This window comes from Anomalospiza imberbis, chromosome 3 (genome assembly GCF_031753505.1).
Source record: "Anomalospiza imberbis isolate Cuckoo-Finch-1a 21T00152 chromosome 3, ASM3175350v1, whole genome shotgun sequence".
Taxonomy (NCBI): Eukaryota; Metazoa; Chordata; class Aves; order Passeriformes; family Viduidae; genus Anomalospiza; species Anomalospiza imberbis.
In genome coordinates, this window is record NC_089683.1 from 50222707 (window position 1) to 50238459 (window position 15753).

A 15753-nucleotide genomic window follows, 5' to 3' on the forward strand; every position below is an offset into this window, starting at 1 on the left:
AAAAAGATGGTCTTCCTCAATCACTACATAGTCTTAATCTGACATCATCACAAGTATTTTAAGTCAGTTACTTGTATCATTCAGAGGCTGGTCCTCAAATGGCTAAAATCTACACTGACAGTGTCCTCAGACAAGGTAGCAAAGAGTAGGAGTTCTCCAGCCAGCTCAGGGTTTGTTCTTTCTGGAGTTACTCCCATTGCTCTACAGCAATTGTGCTGCAGCAGTAGTGCAGTAGGAGTAAGGAAGAAAAGCTTTCCTTTTCCCTGATGTTTTCATGCAAAGTGCTCCAGATAGCCAAGGGCTGTGTTTTTATGAAGCTATGAGTGAAAGTTCACAGGATGGTTGAGGTTGGAAGAGACCTGTGTGGAGGGAGTTCTGAAGGTCATCTGGTCTAACCGTGCTGCTCAAGCAGGGCCACCCAGAGCTTGTTGGCCAGGAACCTGAGCATGTATAGATAATTTTTTACTATCTCCAAGGACAAGGACTCCCCAGTCTCTCTGGGCAATCACTGCAAATCACTACAGTGCCCAGTCATCCTTACAGTAAAAATATGTTTCCTGATGTTCAAAGGGAACCTCTTGGGTTTCAGTTTCTGCTTGATGTTTAATATAAATGTCATAAGTATATTTTGGCATTAGGACATGGACAGGGCAGGGTCATAGTATAGGCCTAAGTGACAAGCTGTACCTTCAGCAGACACTGCAAAAAGGTATTTACCAAGAGTCTTGTTATTAGTGGTTTGATTTAGAAGGAAGCAGTAAACTTGCAATAATAACAACAATAAGGACAACTAAAAACTAGTGAACTACATGTAATGCAGGCTATGAAAGGATTAGCACAAGAAACAAAGTATGATGAGAATCCAAACTGACAAGTTTGAATACTGAAGTTTCAAAAACAAGCCATGATTTTAGGCACAGAATTATTGAGTTCCAGACTTTACACAGTCTTCATTAAACACAAAAAGCCTAAGGAGTTAATTTGCATTACTGTAATGTCCTTTGCCAGAGACCCTATGCTCCTCTTCATGCATAGGCAATTCCACATTCCACTGCCCATTAATTTGATGTGTTCATGGATACAAGGAGAATAAATTAAATTAAACACTATTATTTTAGAGTGTCTCTTACACTCTTAAAACATGTATGAAATATAAAGAGTATTCACTGGAAATTAGTATATTATGGCTGTCCCATGTTTAGACAGTAAAGTGCTTCTTTTAATACTAGGATTGAAGTCAACAGAGGAATTTCCAGATTTTTTGATCACAGATACTGGAAAAAAGTAGAATGATCACAAATACAAAGACAGTGAAAACAGTCCCTCTGTTAGATCTACAGCATAGATCACTTATGAAAAAGCCATTGGATCACAAAACTCTCTCATTGAGCTCTCTCTACCACCAGCAGCTACAGACTACTTCTATCTCACTTGTATAGATATATGGGACAGAAATCAACTGTTTTAGCTGTTTCAGCCCTCAGGTTTCAGTGGATGTTCAGATTACAAATAAACTTGCTTTGGTAAATTCCATTAAAAACAATGGGATGAGAACATGCCATTTGGGTAAGTGCAGCTTGGATTTGCAACCATGAACAGCTGAGCCTTACCCCATGACAGGTGAGTTTGGTAACACCAGCAGTTCCATTGATGAATTCTTAAGTTGTTATTATTCAAGGGGAGGAACAGATTAAAACTGAGCTTATTCTGCAGGTTCCTTTCCCTGCAACACCTATGACACACCACCTAGATGGCTTTTTATATAAGTAATGTAACAATAAAAATCTTCCTCTACACAACAGGACAAAAAGATGATAGTTTCCTAACTCATTGTTTTCCTTCTTATTACTGAGATTTCTCTGACAATAGTCATTGAATTGTCTGATGAATAATGGACAGGATCAAAATGAGCCTGAATAAAGTGTTTGTATATTTCCCTTAAATTAAATACAAGAGATGTGAACTCTTGTAGTTCTTTTCATGTAAGCCAAACAAGAGGCTTCAAGAGAGAACTATGATTTAAGAAGCTGCTTTTATGTTGTGAGTTAAATCATCAGGCAGACTAATTCAATTCCTTTCTGTTTATTTTAAGACTATTTCTCTTACTGGACAAGTCATAAAAACTAAACTGACTAGAATATAAGAATTTCCAATTCTTAAAACTCAGAAACAAGACCTCTGACTGAGCAGCAGAGCTGCCAGCACGTCAAATTTATCAGCAATTCAATTGCTTCTCTGAATTTCCTGCAGTTAAAACTGTTTTACTTTTTCTGAGCTAAACTTCAAAACCATTCCTGTAATTAAACAGCCATAAATTGTCCTCTCTAATGATTAAGACTATTTTTAAATGCAGAACATATTTAAAGGAAACAACGGTTGGAAGTATTCATAAAGACTTCAAGTATGCATATTAGCATGTGTACATTGCTTTCCATGCCCCCACTTGAAGCAAGAGGAAAAAAAATAAAAACAAAACAAATGACAACCATGTAAACTCTCTCCATTTAAAAAAAACAACTCATTACATGGCTGTAATGTTTTATTTTATTCTTTAACTGAACACTACACATAGCCACTTCTAGAGAGAAGGCCTTTCACGCTTCACTAAATTATTTCTATATTTAATAGCATGTAAGTTAAAACATTTAACTGTAATTTCAAGTCGGAACTAGACAGAAAAAAAGTCTGCAAGGTATGATTTAGAAAAAGGGCATCTTAGTCACCAGCTCCACTTATTAATTCTATTAACAACTGTCACAGTCTATCAATAAAAGAAATATGGCTGAGTAACTCCTTTTTGTTATCTCAGTAAATCTTTACTTTTGACCTTGGGTCAGTTAATAACCATATTAACTTAAGACTCTTCAAGCAAATTAGAAAAGCTGATGGCATTTAACATTGAACTAATTCTGCCCAGGCGTGCTCAGAACCACCACTGTAGTTTCCTGCAGCAGTGTGGCAATGATGGCCTAAAGCATTTCAGCAGCTGTAAATCTTGCCTGGAATCAGGAAGATTATTTATTCTTCCCTCTAGAATATAAATGGAAATAAAAGCAACTCTGGAAGGAAAAGGCTGAGCACAGACTAAATCATGTTTGTAAGAGATACCCTGCAAGCAGCAAATACTGATGAGAAGGTTTCAGTTATTCACCAGTTTTGCGTGATAAAAGGAAGAAGATTGAAATTGTCTGTATACTATGAATAGTGTTTTTAACAGCAAGTTGGGGAAAATAGCATCCATTAAGAAACGGCATTGTAAGCTGCCGACTTTGTTCTGCAGCTGTTAGTTTGAAGAAAACAACAAAAAAGAGTTTTTAAAGAGAAATGGAAGGGAGTGAAGTTCATAGCATATCCTTTTCAACATGATGATCCTTAGGATCTATTGGACTGTAAAATCATCTAGTCAGCTTGCAAAAATTAAGGACAACTTGGCCCCCTAGGGACAATACAACTACAAAGCAGTAACAGGACTGAAACAGTTTCCAAAAGCAACTAGTATGGTTATTTTGCTTAGCCTGCAAAAGCAGATGATTGCCTAAAGACTGAAGAAAAGAAACAAACAGGACACATCTAGCCCTTCAGATGAACTAGTCACAGAGTATTTTTGGTAGTTCAATGCATTTGAAACATCAGAAACAAAAGAACTGGCCCGTTATGCCAGAAAGAAGACAGCTCTTTGTTAATTGAAGGTTGACTCTACTCCAGTAGCACTGCTGCTAGAGTGATTGTCCTTGTTTGCTTTTGAGTTATGTCAGTTTACATAAGACTTGGATGTTAAAACAAGCTTTTGAGCCTTCATGTAGCTGAATGACAAGAGCCCCCTCATACTGTACTGCTTTAATTAGCTACTATTTGAAGGAGTTCATCAGGGTTGGGTGGGTTAATGTAAGCAATTAAAGGTGCCGAGTAAAGAATATCAGACCTAAACATGTAAAACAAAATCCAAATTCTTCAGAATATTTTACCACCTCCTGACCTCTCTTTTATCTCTTGCTTTACTAGGAAATTAAAGTCAGATGGCTGACCAGCTAAGACCTATGGGAATACAAAAGCTTGTATACAAATTTACAAGACTTGCAATGTAAACAGTGAGCTAAGAAACTGAATCTGCTGTTTAACTACATGCTAATTTTTTTTTTTCTTGAGGAAGCCAAGCAAGATTTGTATGAGACACTGGCACTACATACCACTCCTCCTTTTCAGCTTTCAAATCTTCATGTTCATCCTCTTCTCAGTTTCTGGCTTAAGAAAAGTTTGCAGTTTGCCCAATTCTGTGAACTTAGCCCTGGGCAAAATGAGCCCTTACATTTACTGATTGGAGGAAAATAAAGATTTGTTTTACAAATGTTTCATGACAGCTCTGTTTAGGGCAATCACCTGCCAAAACCACAAAATCCCACTGGCATCTATCATGCTGGAAGCGGCACAGGATTTTTTATGCGCCCATCTCCAAATTCCTTCTCAATCATTTGCACATAGGGTGGAAACACAGTCTGAGTATGGCAGAGGCAAGCTTTTGGCACAGATGATACAGAAGCTGGACTCATTTATCAGCCACATTTACCAACATTATTCAACTGTTGCATTTTTACAAACAAATGGCAAACAAAGCATGTGGCTTCCTGCAGTTTTTGAAAGGTGTGGGAGAAAGCTCCCTACTCATCTTATAAATCTTTCAGATTTCTTTTGCCTGAAAATAACAAACAATTGATCCTGCCAAAAAAAAAAGTCCACAGGACAATTACCATTCACCATAAATTGATCTCAAGAGTTGGTGCTAACTTAAAGCAAATTAACCTTGTTTCCTATCTGTCTCATATTTGATCTGCTGAGCAAGACGTGCTGCAAGTGCAAAGGAGACTTTTAAAAGAGTCTCTGTTTCTCCTGGAGCAAGGATGCCATTATCTCTACCTATTGCTGGAGATACGAAGAGTATGCAAGAGCAGCAATGATGTCTGTCTGTTTCTGATTTCAGGCGTTCAGTCTTCTTAATGATCTTCAGTTAGCTTGAAGCAGCAGAATTGGTGGGTGGCACAAAGTGGTGTTTTGTAATGAATTTCTAATCTGATCCTTTAAAGAGCTAATTGGATAAGAAACTTCCCAAACTGCATCCACATTTCTGTTCACTCAAATAGTATTTATAATATTAAGATTATGCCTACATATTTTTTAATAGAAGCAATTTAAATTTTTGAAAAGAGATATGAAGATAGAAAGATTCTTTGCTAAAGTCAGCTTTGGGAATCTCATGGAACGTCTTCATATCTGCCAACTGAATCAAAAACGTGGTAATCTTCTACTGGCTGGTTTATGCTTTTATCTTCTCTAAGCTAATAAGAGAAGGATGTTATCACCTACTTAACTCCCAACTTAATGAAAAATAACCTCAGACTTAATCTACGGAGACAAAGCACAAAATGGAATCTCACATACACTAGTTATACATTGTGAAATATTTGGATGAAGAAATTAAGAGTTACTCCACCCCCAGAGTAAAATAATATTTTCATATGTACTTTTTTTTTTGGTAAAAAATCAGTACAATGATTCAATAACGTCTATTATTATCACCTAATTGAACTTCAATACCACATCCACAGAGAGAATATACTTCCCAAATATTTCACATAGCTCAGAATTTAAGCAGTATAAATCAATGCTGATCTATTCCCACTGTCAGCACAGAGATTTTTTTTTTGCTTTCATTTTTATTGCAGAAAGAATTAAAATTCTTCATTGTAGAATTATACATAAGGATTATTATTTAGATATGAATAGTATATTTGCAACAATCTAAATGCTGCTTGCAAATGGCTCCACAGAAACCTGTATCTAACCATATGTTGTACATTTTCTATTAAATCTGCAGAACAACTCCACCACCTCTTCAGGCAGCATGTTTTTACCCTCCTTTTTCTCTTCTTTATTATGCAACTGTATTTTGTGCTGTAAAGTGACAGAACTGGAAACTGAGATAAATAAAAGAGAGAAATATCTTGGAAACAACTTCTTTGCAGATGTCTAGTGATTCTGGACAGATTGCTAATAGCATGTAATTTCTTCTGTACAGCATATCAACCCACATGCAAAGAATTCTTCTTTAGGGTCTATCTAGAGCTGCTGCTCAAAGGGAAAGCACTCACACTACTATTTTTGAAAGACATTCTCTCTCCAGCTGCTCTGTAGAACCAGAATGAAGTGAAACTGCAGGAACTAGTTGAAAGCCAAATCCTCAGAAGAAACAAACAGCTCCCTCTCAGCTGCTTGAATTCTACTTAATAACATAGCTCATGAGCTTGTGTCAAATATACCAGCTGTTACAATCACAATCCAGTATTTCTTAGGTCTCATTATAATCCATTCTCCTTTCTAGCAATTTACCATCAGCCTACAGTAGTGTGGAGGTGAGCAGGGATTTTAGTTAAAATTTATGTAATGAGCAGTGAACTTTTTGGTTATTTCTAAAGTCAACATATGAATGCAAAAACATGTCAAATAAGTCTACTATGGAACAAAGCAAATTTTTTTTGTTATTGGGAGAAAACTCCCCAAATAAAACCCTTTCTGCTACACAAATGGAAAACCACTAAAAGTGAAGAACATAAGTTATGTACAGGGTGAAGTTCTAAACTGATGTTTCTCAGACAAAAATGTGGGCTCTGATTCCTGGTTTCATAGCAGGCTTAGTTATTGCAGCTGTAGCAGGCTGTCACCACAGCTTCTCAGTCTCCTGCTGTGGGTATTCACACTGATAGACAAACAAAATGATGATAGACAAACAAAAGCAAAATATACCCACTGCTGGAGTCCAGCAGACAGCAATTCACTGAATTAAGGCAAATTGTCACTATTCCCACTTTACACTAGCAGAGTAGCCTGAGGGCCCTCATTCTGAGGCACAAAAACTGTTGGTGATGGCAGCTGATTGTGTGCCTGGTGATGGTGCCTGCTTGCAGTACAGGGGCAGAGTCTCCATCAGGCTGCAGGTACTTAGACCCCAGAAGCAGTTCCCTGTCAATGTATATGTGGGTGGTATCAGTAACCCCACAGCAGAGAGGGAAGATAAGGAAAACCTAGAAGCAGCATCTTAATTTAGTGCAAGACTGGAAATCCACATCTCTGTTACCATTCTTCCAGTCTTCTTCAGAACTAAGTGTGGGGCCAGCTTGAGCAGCACACTTGCACAGAGCAGCTGAGCAAGTAGCACTGGGAGAAAGGGGACAGAAGTATTAGAAATGAGAAAACTTTTGGAGTAAAGGGAACCGATTTGAGAGAGATGGGTTTCATCAACAGTGACAGTGTAATTGCACTGCAGGAACTTAAGAGACAGAAATAGAAGACTGAAGGGCAGCCTGCTTGCAATGGCAGAACAGTCTACATAAAAGAAAATCTTAGGAGTCAAGGTTATCTCCAGAAAGTGAATCCATAGGGATTCTGCAGTACATTTTGATGCAGCTAGCACAGAAAGTGAACAGCATTAGATTTATTAAAAGTGGAGAAGAGGCTGAAATAGTAATGGAGATTACAGACTGTGATTGTGGGAAACAGATTTTAAATCCTTCTCTGTCCCCAAGTAGGCTGTTAAGTGCTACATCAGAGCTGATATAAACCTTGATTTTATACACTGTAATGACAGCTTTCTGCAGAAATTCAGAGTCTATAGGAGAAAAAAGTAGCTCTTAACTTAGTTTGTATGTCAAACAGGGGCCACATGCCCCAATTCAACACATTGTTTTAAACAAAATGTTCACTTTGGTAATGTTTAAGTTTGGAAAGAGAATCAAGATGACCAGCTGAAATGAATTTAGAAACAGCCACAAGGTTAAATTGCTTGGAGATGATTTGGAGAACAAAAGGTGAGGTTCAGAGTCCAAAAATTCTCAAATCAAAAGATTCAGATGACTTTTACCTTCTTTTGACTGTAAAGAAGGTAATTAAAACTATATTGAGTCCAAGTAAGGAATATAGAAACTGACAAGTTAAATGAAAATTCTTAAGTCAGGCTAAATGTCATTTTTGAAGAACAAGTGTTTAAAGTCAAAAAAAAAGAGAGAAATATAAGGCCTGCTAGAAAGCCAGGAGAAACAATAGGAGATGTCTGTTTAAAAGAGCATAGTGCATGAACCAAAGCCATTGCCAAAAAGATAAACTTGTCCCTGTGTTTGGTCTTGAAGAGCCTAGGCATGTTCCCATGCAAGAAGGTTCTTCAAAGAATAAGCCTAATGGACTGTTGCAATATTGAGGCTGGACTAGATCTCTTGAGGTAATTTCCAAGTTGAATGGCTCCAGAATTCAATGAAATATCAAGTTAAAAAATCATAAATCTATAAAAATGAAAGAGAGCATAAAGATCATTTCAGAGCTCTACAGGAACTAAAACATGACACCAGTGAAACACTGATGTATTGCTTAAAAGTGGCAGCAGATGGATGGTAGGTGGGAAACAGGACCCAAATCTGAAAACAGGGCTGTAGAAAGCTACAAGCAATTGAAGTCTTCAAGTCTGTATCACACGGGGGAATTGTACCGCCAGTCTGTGAAGATCATTAAGGAGGAGTTAAGTGGCATTCACAGAGAAGTGATCAAGATGATACAGTATGTCTGGAGTTTCAAACAGCATTAGAAATCAAGCTTCCAAGGCATAAAAGGAAAAGTCCTCTTGTTAACTAGTGTCAAGTTAAGTGAGAGGAAGCAGGAGATAAAACGTGCGGTCAGTGCTCACACCTGGTGAGCTCAGATCCCCAAGGCACATACACTGGAACTTAATCACAATTTGCAGAAAAGGCCAATACCTTTGTATAGGTGACAAAAACAATTCTCCTACCATCCAAGACTGTCAAATGATGAATTTTTTTGTTTTGTATTAATGGAATTTAAATATTCTCTGAAGAGACACCTCTACAAGAGAGGGAGAGACAGAAAGAACAGCTACAGCTAAAATCTGCAGAATGTCTCCACACTACATGAAGTCAGCAATCTTCTGTGGTCAGCCTGGCAAAGGCAGTTGCAGATCAATAGCATCTGCATCATTATTTCATGCCTGCTCCTCATTAGTAAGACAGCTTGACAATCACAGAGGGATGGTGGTTTACAGTGAGCAATTATTAGGTCTGTCTGAACGTCAGACAGGAAGCCAAGATCGTCAAGTGAGGTTGAACAGTGGCACTGTAACTCCAACTTTAAATGCAGATATAAACTAACTGTGTCATAACTTTTTCCCCTCATTTTTTTAACCTCTAATTAACAGCTGGTAGAGAATAACAGATGAAACTCTAAGTCCAACACCTACTGTCATGAAGAACAGCTTGGGTTTTTTTATTTGTTTGTTTTTTTTTTTTTGTTTTGGAGTTGTTGGAGTTAATTTGTCTTGTTTTTGTTATTCCTTCACCCTGATAAGAATAAATTAGTGTTCTTTCAAACAGGTTATCCTGCCACAGTAAAAAAAGTACAAGTCTATTACATTTCTGTTTCATGCCATGGAGAAGAATGGCAATATGAGCATATTATGCAGGAAGAACAGCTGCTTCATCCAAAATATTTTAACTCTGGGGAAAAAAAAAAAAAACAACCTACTTATCCCATTCAGAAAACAGAAAAGCTTAAAAGGAATCTGGGAAATTACTAGCTGAATCTGAAACTCATGTACTCCTTATTCACTTCCGAGCATTTTGGATTGACCTTGTGGCTGCTCATACAACAGCAAATTAAAAGCTCCTTCCATTTCTGCCTATGCAATGTACTCCCTGACTATGGAGCCAACCTTCAAATAAAACAGTCCCCTTATTACTTACCTTTAGCAGTGCCTTTTAGAACCAGTTATGAGCAAATCAGAAGACCCAGAGAACATACCAACCTGACTGGACTAAGAGCAGAGCCATGCATTTACCATGCCTTTCAGCACCAGTATCACAGCTATTCCCAGCAGTGAAAATTACACTGCTCAGAAGTAATGTTGGTAAACTCCATGAATTCCAAGAAAGATCTTAGTTGCTGTTTGAGGGTTCTGTGTTGTCCTCCTCCAAAAGTTAACAAATTATCTCCTGAAATGACTACATTTGGAAGTGCAAATATCTGGGTCTGCAGAACAGAGGACCTTGCTGCATGCAATACTCCTGGACCCTTGGTATATCAGAATTTAGCATCACACTAGTCACTACAGCAAGGCAGATGTAAAACAAATTTCTCCCTTACATTTTATTTTTCATTTCAAAACCAAAAAATTACTTAAATAAGGAATCTTCTAAGATTGTAAGACATGTCTTGTACTTAATCAAGGTTTAATTTGAACAAAATGATGAAGAAAGTTTAAAACAAGTCTGTCCCAATTCTGTGGGATAAATCTATCATATTACAGTTTCCTAAAGATACTTTCACACAAATAAAAAATTTTTCAACACTAGCAGTGCTTTTAAGGAGCCAGCCTTATTTTTAATAATCCTTTACAGTCAGTGACTTATGGAAAAATACCAAGAAAAGCATTCACATGCAATATAATTATTATTAGGGACTTAAAAACCCAAAAGAAACAAAAAAATAACCAACAACAACAAAAAAAGAGCAGCACTTAAACAGTTATTTTAAAATCAAGTTTTCTGATATTTGTAGCTATTTTACAAATGAAATTGATATTTGACTGAAACTTTTTGGCTTGGGTTTATACAGATACCACAGTGAAAAAAAAAGCATATGACATTTCTAGCACTTTTAGATATTTCATATTAATTCTAGTAAGGTAGAAATTGTAGGAAGTTTAACAGAAAGCATCGCAAGGCTCTATTTGCAAGTGAGCAGCACATATAGTTATCAAGGGGTAAAGTACTCAATTTGTTCATTTTTAGAGTGATTCACATTGGTGACTTTATCTAAATGAACTATTATGTGAGTAGGATGTTTTAGGAACTACTCAGTATATTCTTTAATCGTGATTAGTTAGACTTACAAATTATTATGGAACATACAATGTGTTGCAGTTTTGGATCATTACCCATGGAAATGTAATTCAGAAGCACAAACAATAATTATTTCCATCACTCCTTCTACTGAAACACAGCTTTCTTTAATTAGAATACCGGTAAGTGAGCACTGCAAATATAAGATGTTTTAATAGTTAATCTTATAAAGAATTAATTGAGCTTTTAATTGAGGAAGTTTAATCCTTCAAACAGTGTGCATGCAGATTGTGCTACCTTTTTAGGAACACCCACTAATGTAATGGATTAACAGATTATTAAAGATATATTTCCTATGGTGGCAGCCAGCCTCTGGGGCCCTCAGGCCTTTCCACACCTCTCAGCAGCAGCAGCAGGGAAGTGCTGCTCTGCTGAGACATAATACGGGAGAACCTCACCCTGCTGCATCCCATTCTGTCCATTGGCAGAGGCTGGCTATTGCCACAGCATCTTGGGATTTAGGAGACAAATCATGAAGTTTCTCCAAATCTGATGAAGGCAGAGCATGCTGAATTGCACTCTCTAAGCCACCAGAACAGCTGTTTAGGGACATCATTCTGTCTTGGACTGCAGATGTCTAACAGAGAGTGTGAGAACCAGCGGCAAGCATGGACGATGCCCTTCCTGGCCTGCAAGAGCTTGGTATCCTCCTTAATAATAAACCTCTTCTCTGTATGTAAGAGCCCTCTTTATTTTCATTACTGAGTCCATCAATTTTAGAATGGGCACTAGCATCCTTTATCACCGATGTTCCACTGCAAAGAGTTCCATTTAATTATCCGTTGTGCTAAAAACTTTCTCTTGCTTCAGATGTCTCCTCATTTCATTTGTGCAAGAGTTTTACTGGAACATGAGTGCTGCTTTCAATCTAGCTGGAGAGGTGGTGGTAAAACTGCCTCTCTGAGGATGAAGGAATGGTTGAGAAGCAATGGCATAAACCATCAACATACATATGAAATCACCAGCACTGATGACAAAGGATGAAGGCATTTCTTGGCAAACTGCCACTTGATGTAAAGGCCCATAACCATTCATCTACCAGCTCGTCTGCCAAGAAATATCCTCTGCTTCTGTCATGACTGGTTAATTAAAATGTACCAATAGGTTATGCTAGAAAAGTCCACACCTGTTTCCCAAGTAGATCTCCAGTGAAAAGAGAAGAAACATAAGTAAAACAATATCTAGCAAAGATCCAGAAGCCAGCTCCCAAGCACCTCTCAATTTTTTTCATTACTGTTAAGCGTCTGACTGCATTTTTTCTCCCCCAAAATTACAAGACAATTCAAATAATAAAACCTGTGCATTTTAGGACATGAATGTCTTTTCCATACCATCCACACTCAGCACAGATCCATGTGAAATAAGCAGGTAAGTCTAGTTAAGACATAAAAGTGTCAGAGGAACGTTGTCTCTTCACAGCTGCTTTGTCAGGTACATGACCCAGCAGTACCTGCTAAAACAGCTTTAACATAATGATAAATTTTAACAATTAATCATGCACAGCCATAGAATTTACGTAATTTAAAATGACAGGTTCAAAACAGAACTCTACCTAGTATTTGGGAAATTTACTTATGAAAAAAATTAACTTCCTTGGATTTGTGGAATTTCCACCAGTAATTGCTTTGGATTTAAGGAACAATAAATTGAGCTTATGGTTAAAGAGTACTAATTTATGTAATCCTGCAACAAAATACTACTATAATTCAGGGACAGAAACAAGAATTTAAAGTAGTAAGATTAAAGACTTTTCAACTGCCAAGCTAGAACTTGAAAATATCACAATATGTGTAATTTAAAATGGTACCTGTGACTCTTTTGGCCTTCTCCAAAAATATTACACAAGCAATTGCATTTAGACAAAGCTCTAAGATGAAACTGCATCTTCAGTATCTTCAGAAACTATGACAGGTAATAGAGATTAATGAGTTATTAATGCTTTAAAGACATTCACATGTATAGGGTTTACAGTTGCCTTTTTTTTCTTAACATGCCTTCTCCATTTGAGTTGAAGCCTCAGGTTCAAGTAGGCAAACAGAAAGTAAGAGTTTAAACGAGTTCAAGGGTACACTTGAAACCCATTTGGGAAACAGGAACCTGATGCACCAAACCTACCACTTCCATAGAGTAGGAACTCCATAATTACACACTCTAGCATGAAGTCCAGTGAGATGTACTGGCTGTGATTCCCACTCATGAAAAATCCCAAAATATCATTTAACACTTAAATGAAGTAATAGCTTTAGGACTTAAAGAAAGCAGCAGTAATAGAAGCAAGAAGACCCATTGGACTGGTCTACATTGTACAAGCCATTTTCAAAGTTTTAAACAACGGATAAATGAAATTATTTAATTTGAATAAATAAAAATATTAAAATTAATTTTAAGGACTTATCTAGATTATGATATGTCAGATAAACCATCTTACTTCTTCTCCTGAAAGATAGTAAGCTGAAAGTAGTCCACCGACGAAACGAATGTTGACTTCAAATACAGAAATTTCAGCATTCTGTTGAAATAAACATAAATTTATTTCTATAGAGGTTTATTTTTACATATATATATATGTACAAACATACATACACACATACAGGTTTTAAGGCACAACAACTGTGTAAATAATAAAACACAGAGACAGTATAAGAATTTAAAGCATTTCTTTCTCTTCCTCACTTTGACAAAATATCCTCAGCCTGCTCAACTTTCCATTTCTTCTGTTGGGCTATAAGTCTTTCTCTAAATCCACATATCTAAGTACTTATCATTCCTTGCAGATGATTCAGCATTTGCCCAAAAAAGTGTTCTTGGATCATATGCCCCACACTACCTGCCCTCACACCATCTTAGACAGATCAGTATTGATCAAAATATCCTATCAAGCATTTTCCTACTTCAGTCTAAATGCAGCTTACTGCAAAATAGAAGGTAACACTAGAAAGAGTTAATTACATGCTCATTAAAAAAAAATGTAATCATTATGTGTATTCACAAGGAAGATGATGATCTTTTGCTATTACAGTGATAGCCCTTTCCAAGCTGGTGTGGATGAATATTTTACCAATGATAAAGACTTGGTCCAGCCAGTATCTATCTCAAAACTCAAAGTACATTCTTCCCTGCCTTTTGAAATTTGAGCATAAATGAGGAATCTGAGTATCACATGCTTTTGTTCTTTATTAAGTCAATTCCAATTTTACCCCAACACATAACATTTAATCCGCTCGAGGCATTCAGCTAAAAAGTTGATCTAATGAAGTTTCTTAATTTGGGGGTTTTTTAATGTAATACTACTTTTTCTATTTCTATATTTCTGCAGGTAAAAAGGTACCCAGCAGTGTCCCAAAATTTTGGGCACATAAAAAAGGTGTTTGACTTTCACATCTTCTGGGTTGCTCTTGCTTCTACTGAGTCACTTTTCCATTTTCTATTTGCCAACATACACTATAGCTATATTTAATATAAATCAATGCATGGTGGAGCTGATGGATTTTCTTCTGAAAGGCTTGCAGGCATTTTTCAGGTTTTGTGCTTTTCCAGTTTAAGCATTAAGATGTCAGTTTATGTAGGAGGGAAGAAATTGCTCCCTGTTTTCTGTGGATTTTGAGTTGTAGTAAACTGGCTTTACAGAAAAAACAAACAAACAAACAAACTTGCACTAGGCTACGTAATAGAAATATTACTTCATGTTTTTCAGTTTCCAAGATGCTCTGATAAAGAAAAGGTATCGAGACACATTGCAGAGGTGGTGAGTATTTTGTAAATTGTAAAGGTACAGGCTTCAAAACACACTCTCAGACTTGCTACAATTCTTGTTGGTTTACACTCAGGAATTTAACTTTTCTCGTCTAAAATGTATTCTGCACTTCCCCTTCTAAAAAGAGGATATAATTTCCATTCAGAATTACTCTGATCAATATAGTATATATGTGTGTGCCTGTATCATTTTTTAATACACGTGAGCACAATTCAAAGGGGCCAACAAAGTAAAGCCATCACACACATCTGATTCTTGAAAACTCAGACTGGCATCATGGGTTGAGACTGCAAAATTATCTTGCTGTCTTGCAGTGTTCAGAACATAGCACTCTTACAAGTTTACTTTGAGTATTCTAGAAATCTGCAGTTTCTCTTCTATCACTGCTCTCCCCTACTGGTCCTCCCCTATTCTTTCTAAGAGAAACAACAAAGTTTAATTTCTGCAGCTTAATTTCTGTTTCCAAAATGCCTTTTTTTTTTCAAAATCTGTTATTTCTCTTTCCAAGTGTTCAGTCATTGTCTCACTGAATGCAGCAATAAGGCAAATGGAAACAGGTATTCACCTCAACTTCAACATTCCTGTGCAGGCTTTTTTATTATGCCATGATCCACGTTAAACCTGGGGAGAAGGATATGAAAACATTTAAATTCTCTAGAAATCTGAACTAACTAGATGATGCATCTGTTCTCCTGCTAAGCAGGCTACCTGTGTAGGAACTACAGTACATGTACATTAAATACAGAAGTCTACCTTAAAATCCAACACATAATACAGCTAGTAGAGAACTGATTTGACTAAAGAAAGGCTGATCTGACCTGATCTGATTGAAGAAAGGATGATCAAATGAGTGAAAGGGGTGGCTTCTTGTCCATGGAGATTGAGTTAGCTGAAACTCCTATGAATAGTATGAGAATATGAATATGTGAAACTTCTTCAGAAGTTCAGGTTCTTTCCATTTCAATCCTGAGCCTTAGCACATGTCAAGGACCTTGATTTGATGTGGGAAGGTTGAAGCTGTAAAGAGGTAGGTGTCAGATGAGGAAATGA

The 15753-nt window shown here is 36.9% G+C and overlaps 1 protein-coding gene across 1 annotated transcript in view; it reads right to left on the minus strand.

Moving 5' to 3' along the window:
* Positions 1 to 15753, minus strand: part of MAN1A1 (mannosidase alpha class 1A member 1) — a 137899-nt gene that overhangs the window by 67898 nt on the left and 54248 nt on the right. The window contains exon 4 of the mRNA XM_068184355.1: positions 13378 to 13458. Within this exon, the coding sequence (XP_068040456.1) occupies positions 13378 to 13458 (81 nt within the window). The remainder of the gene's footprint in view (positions 1 to 13377; positions 13459 to 15753) is intronic.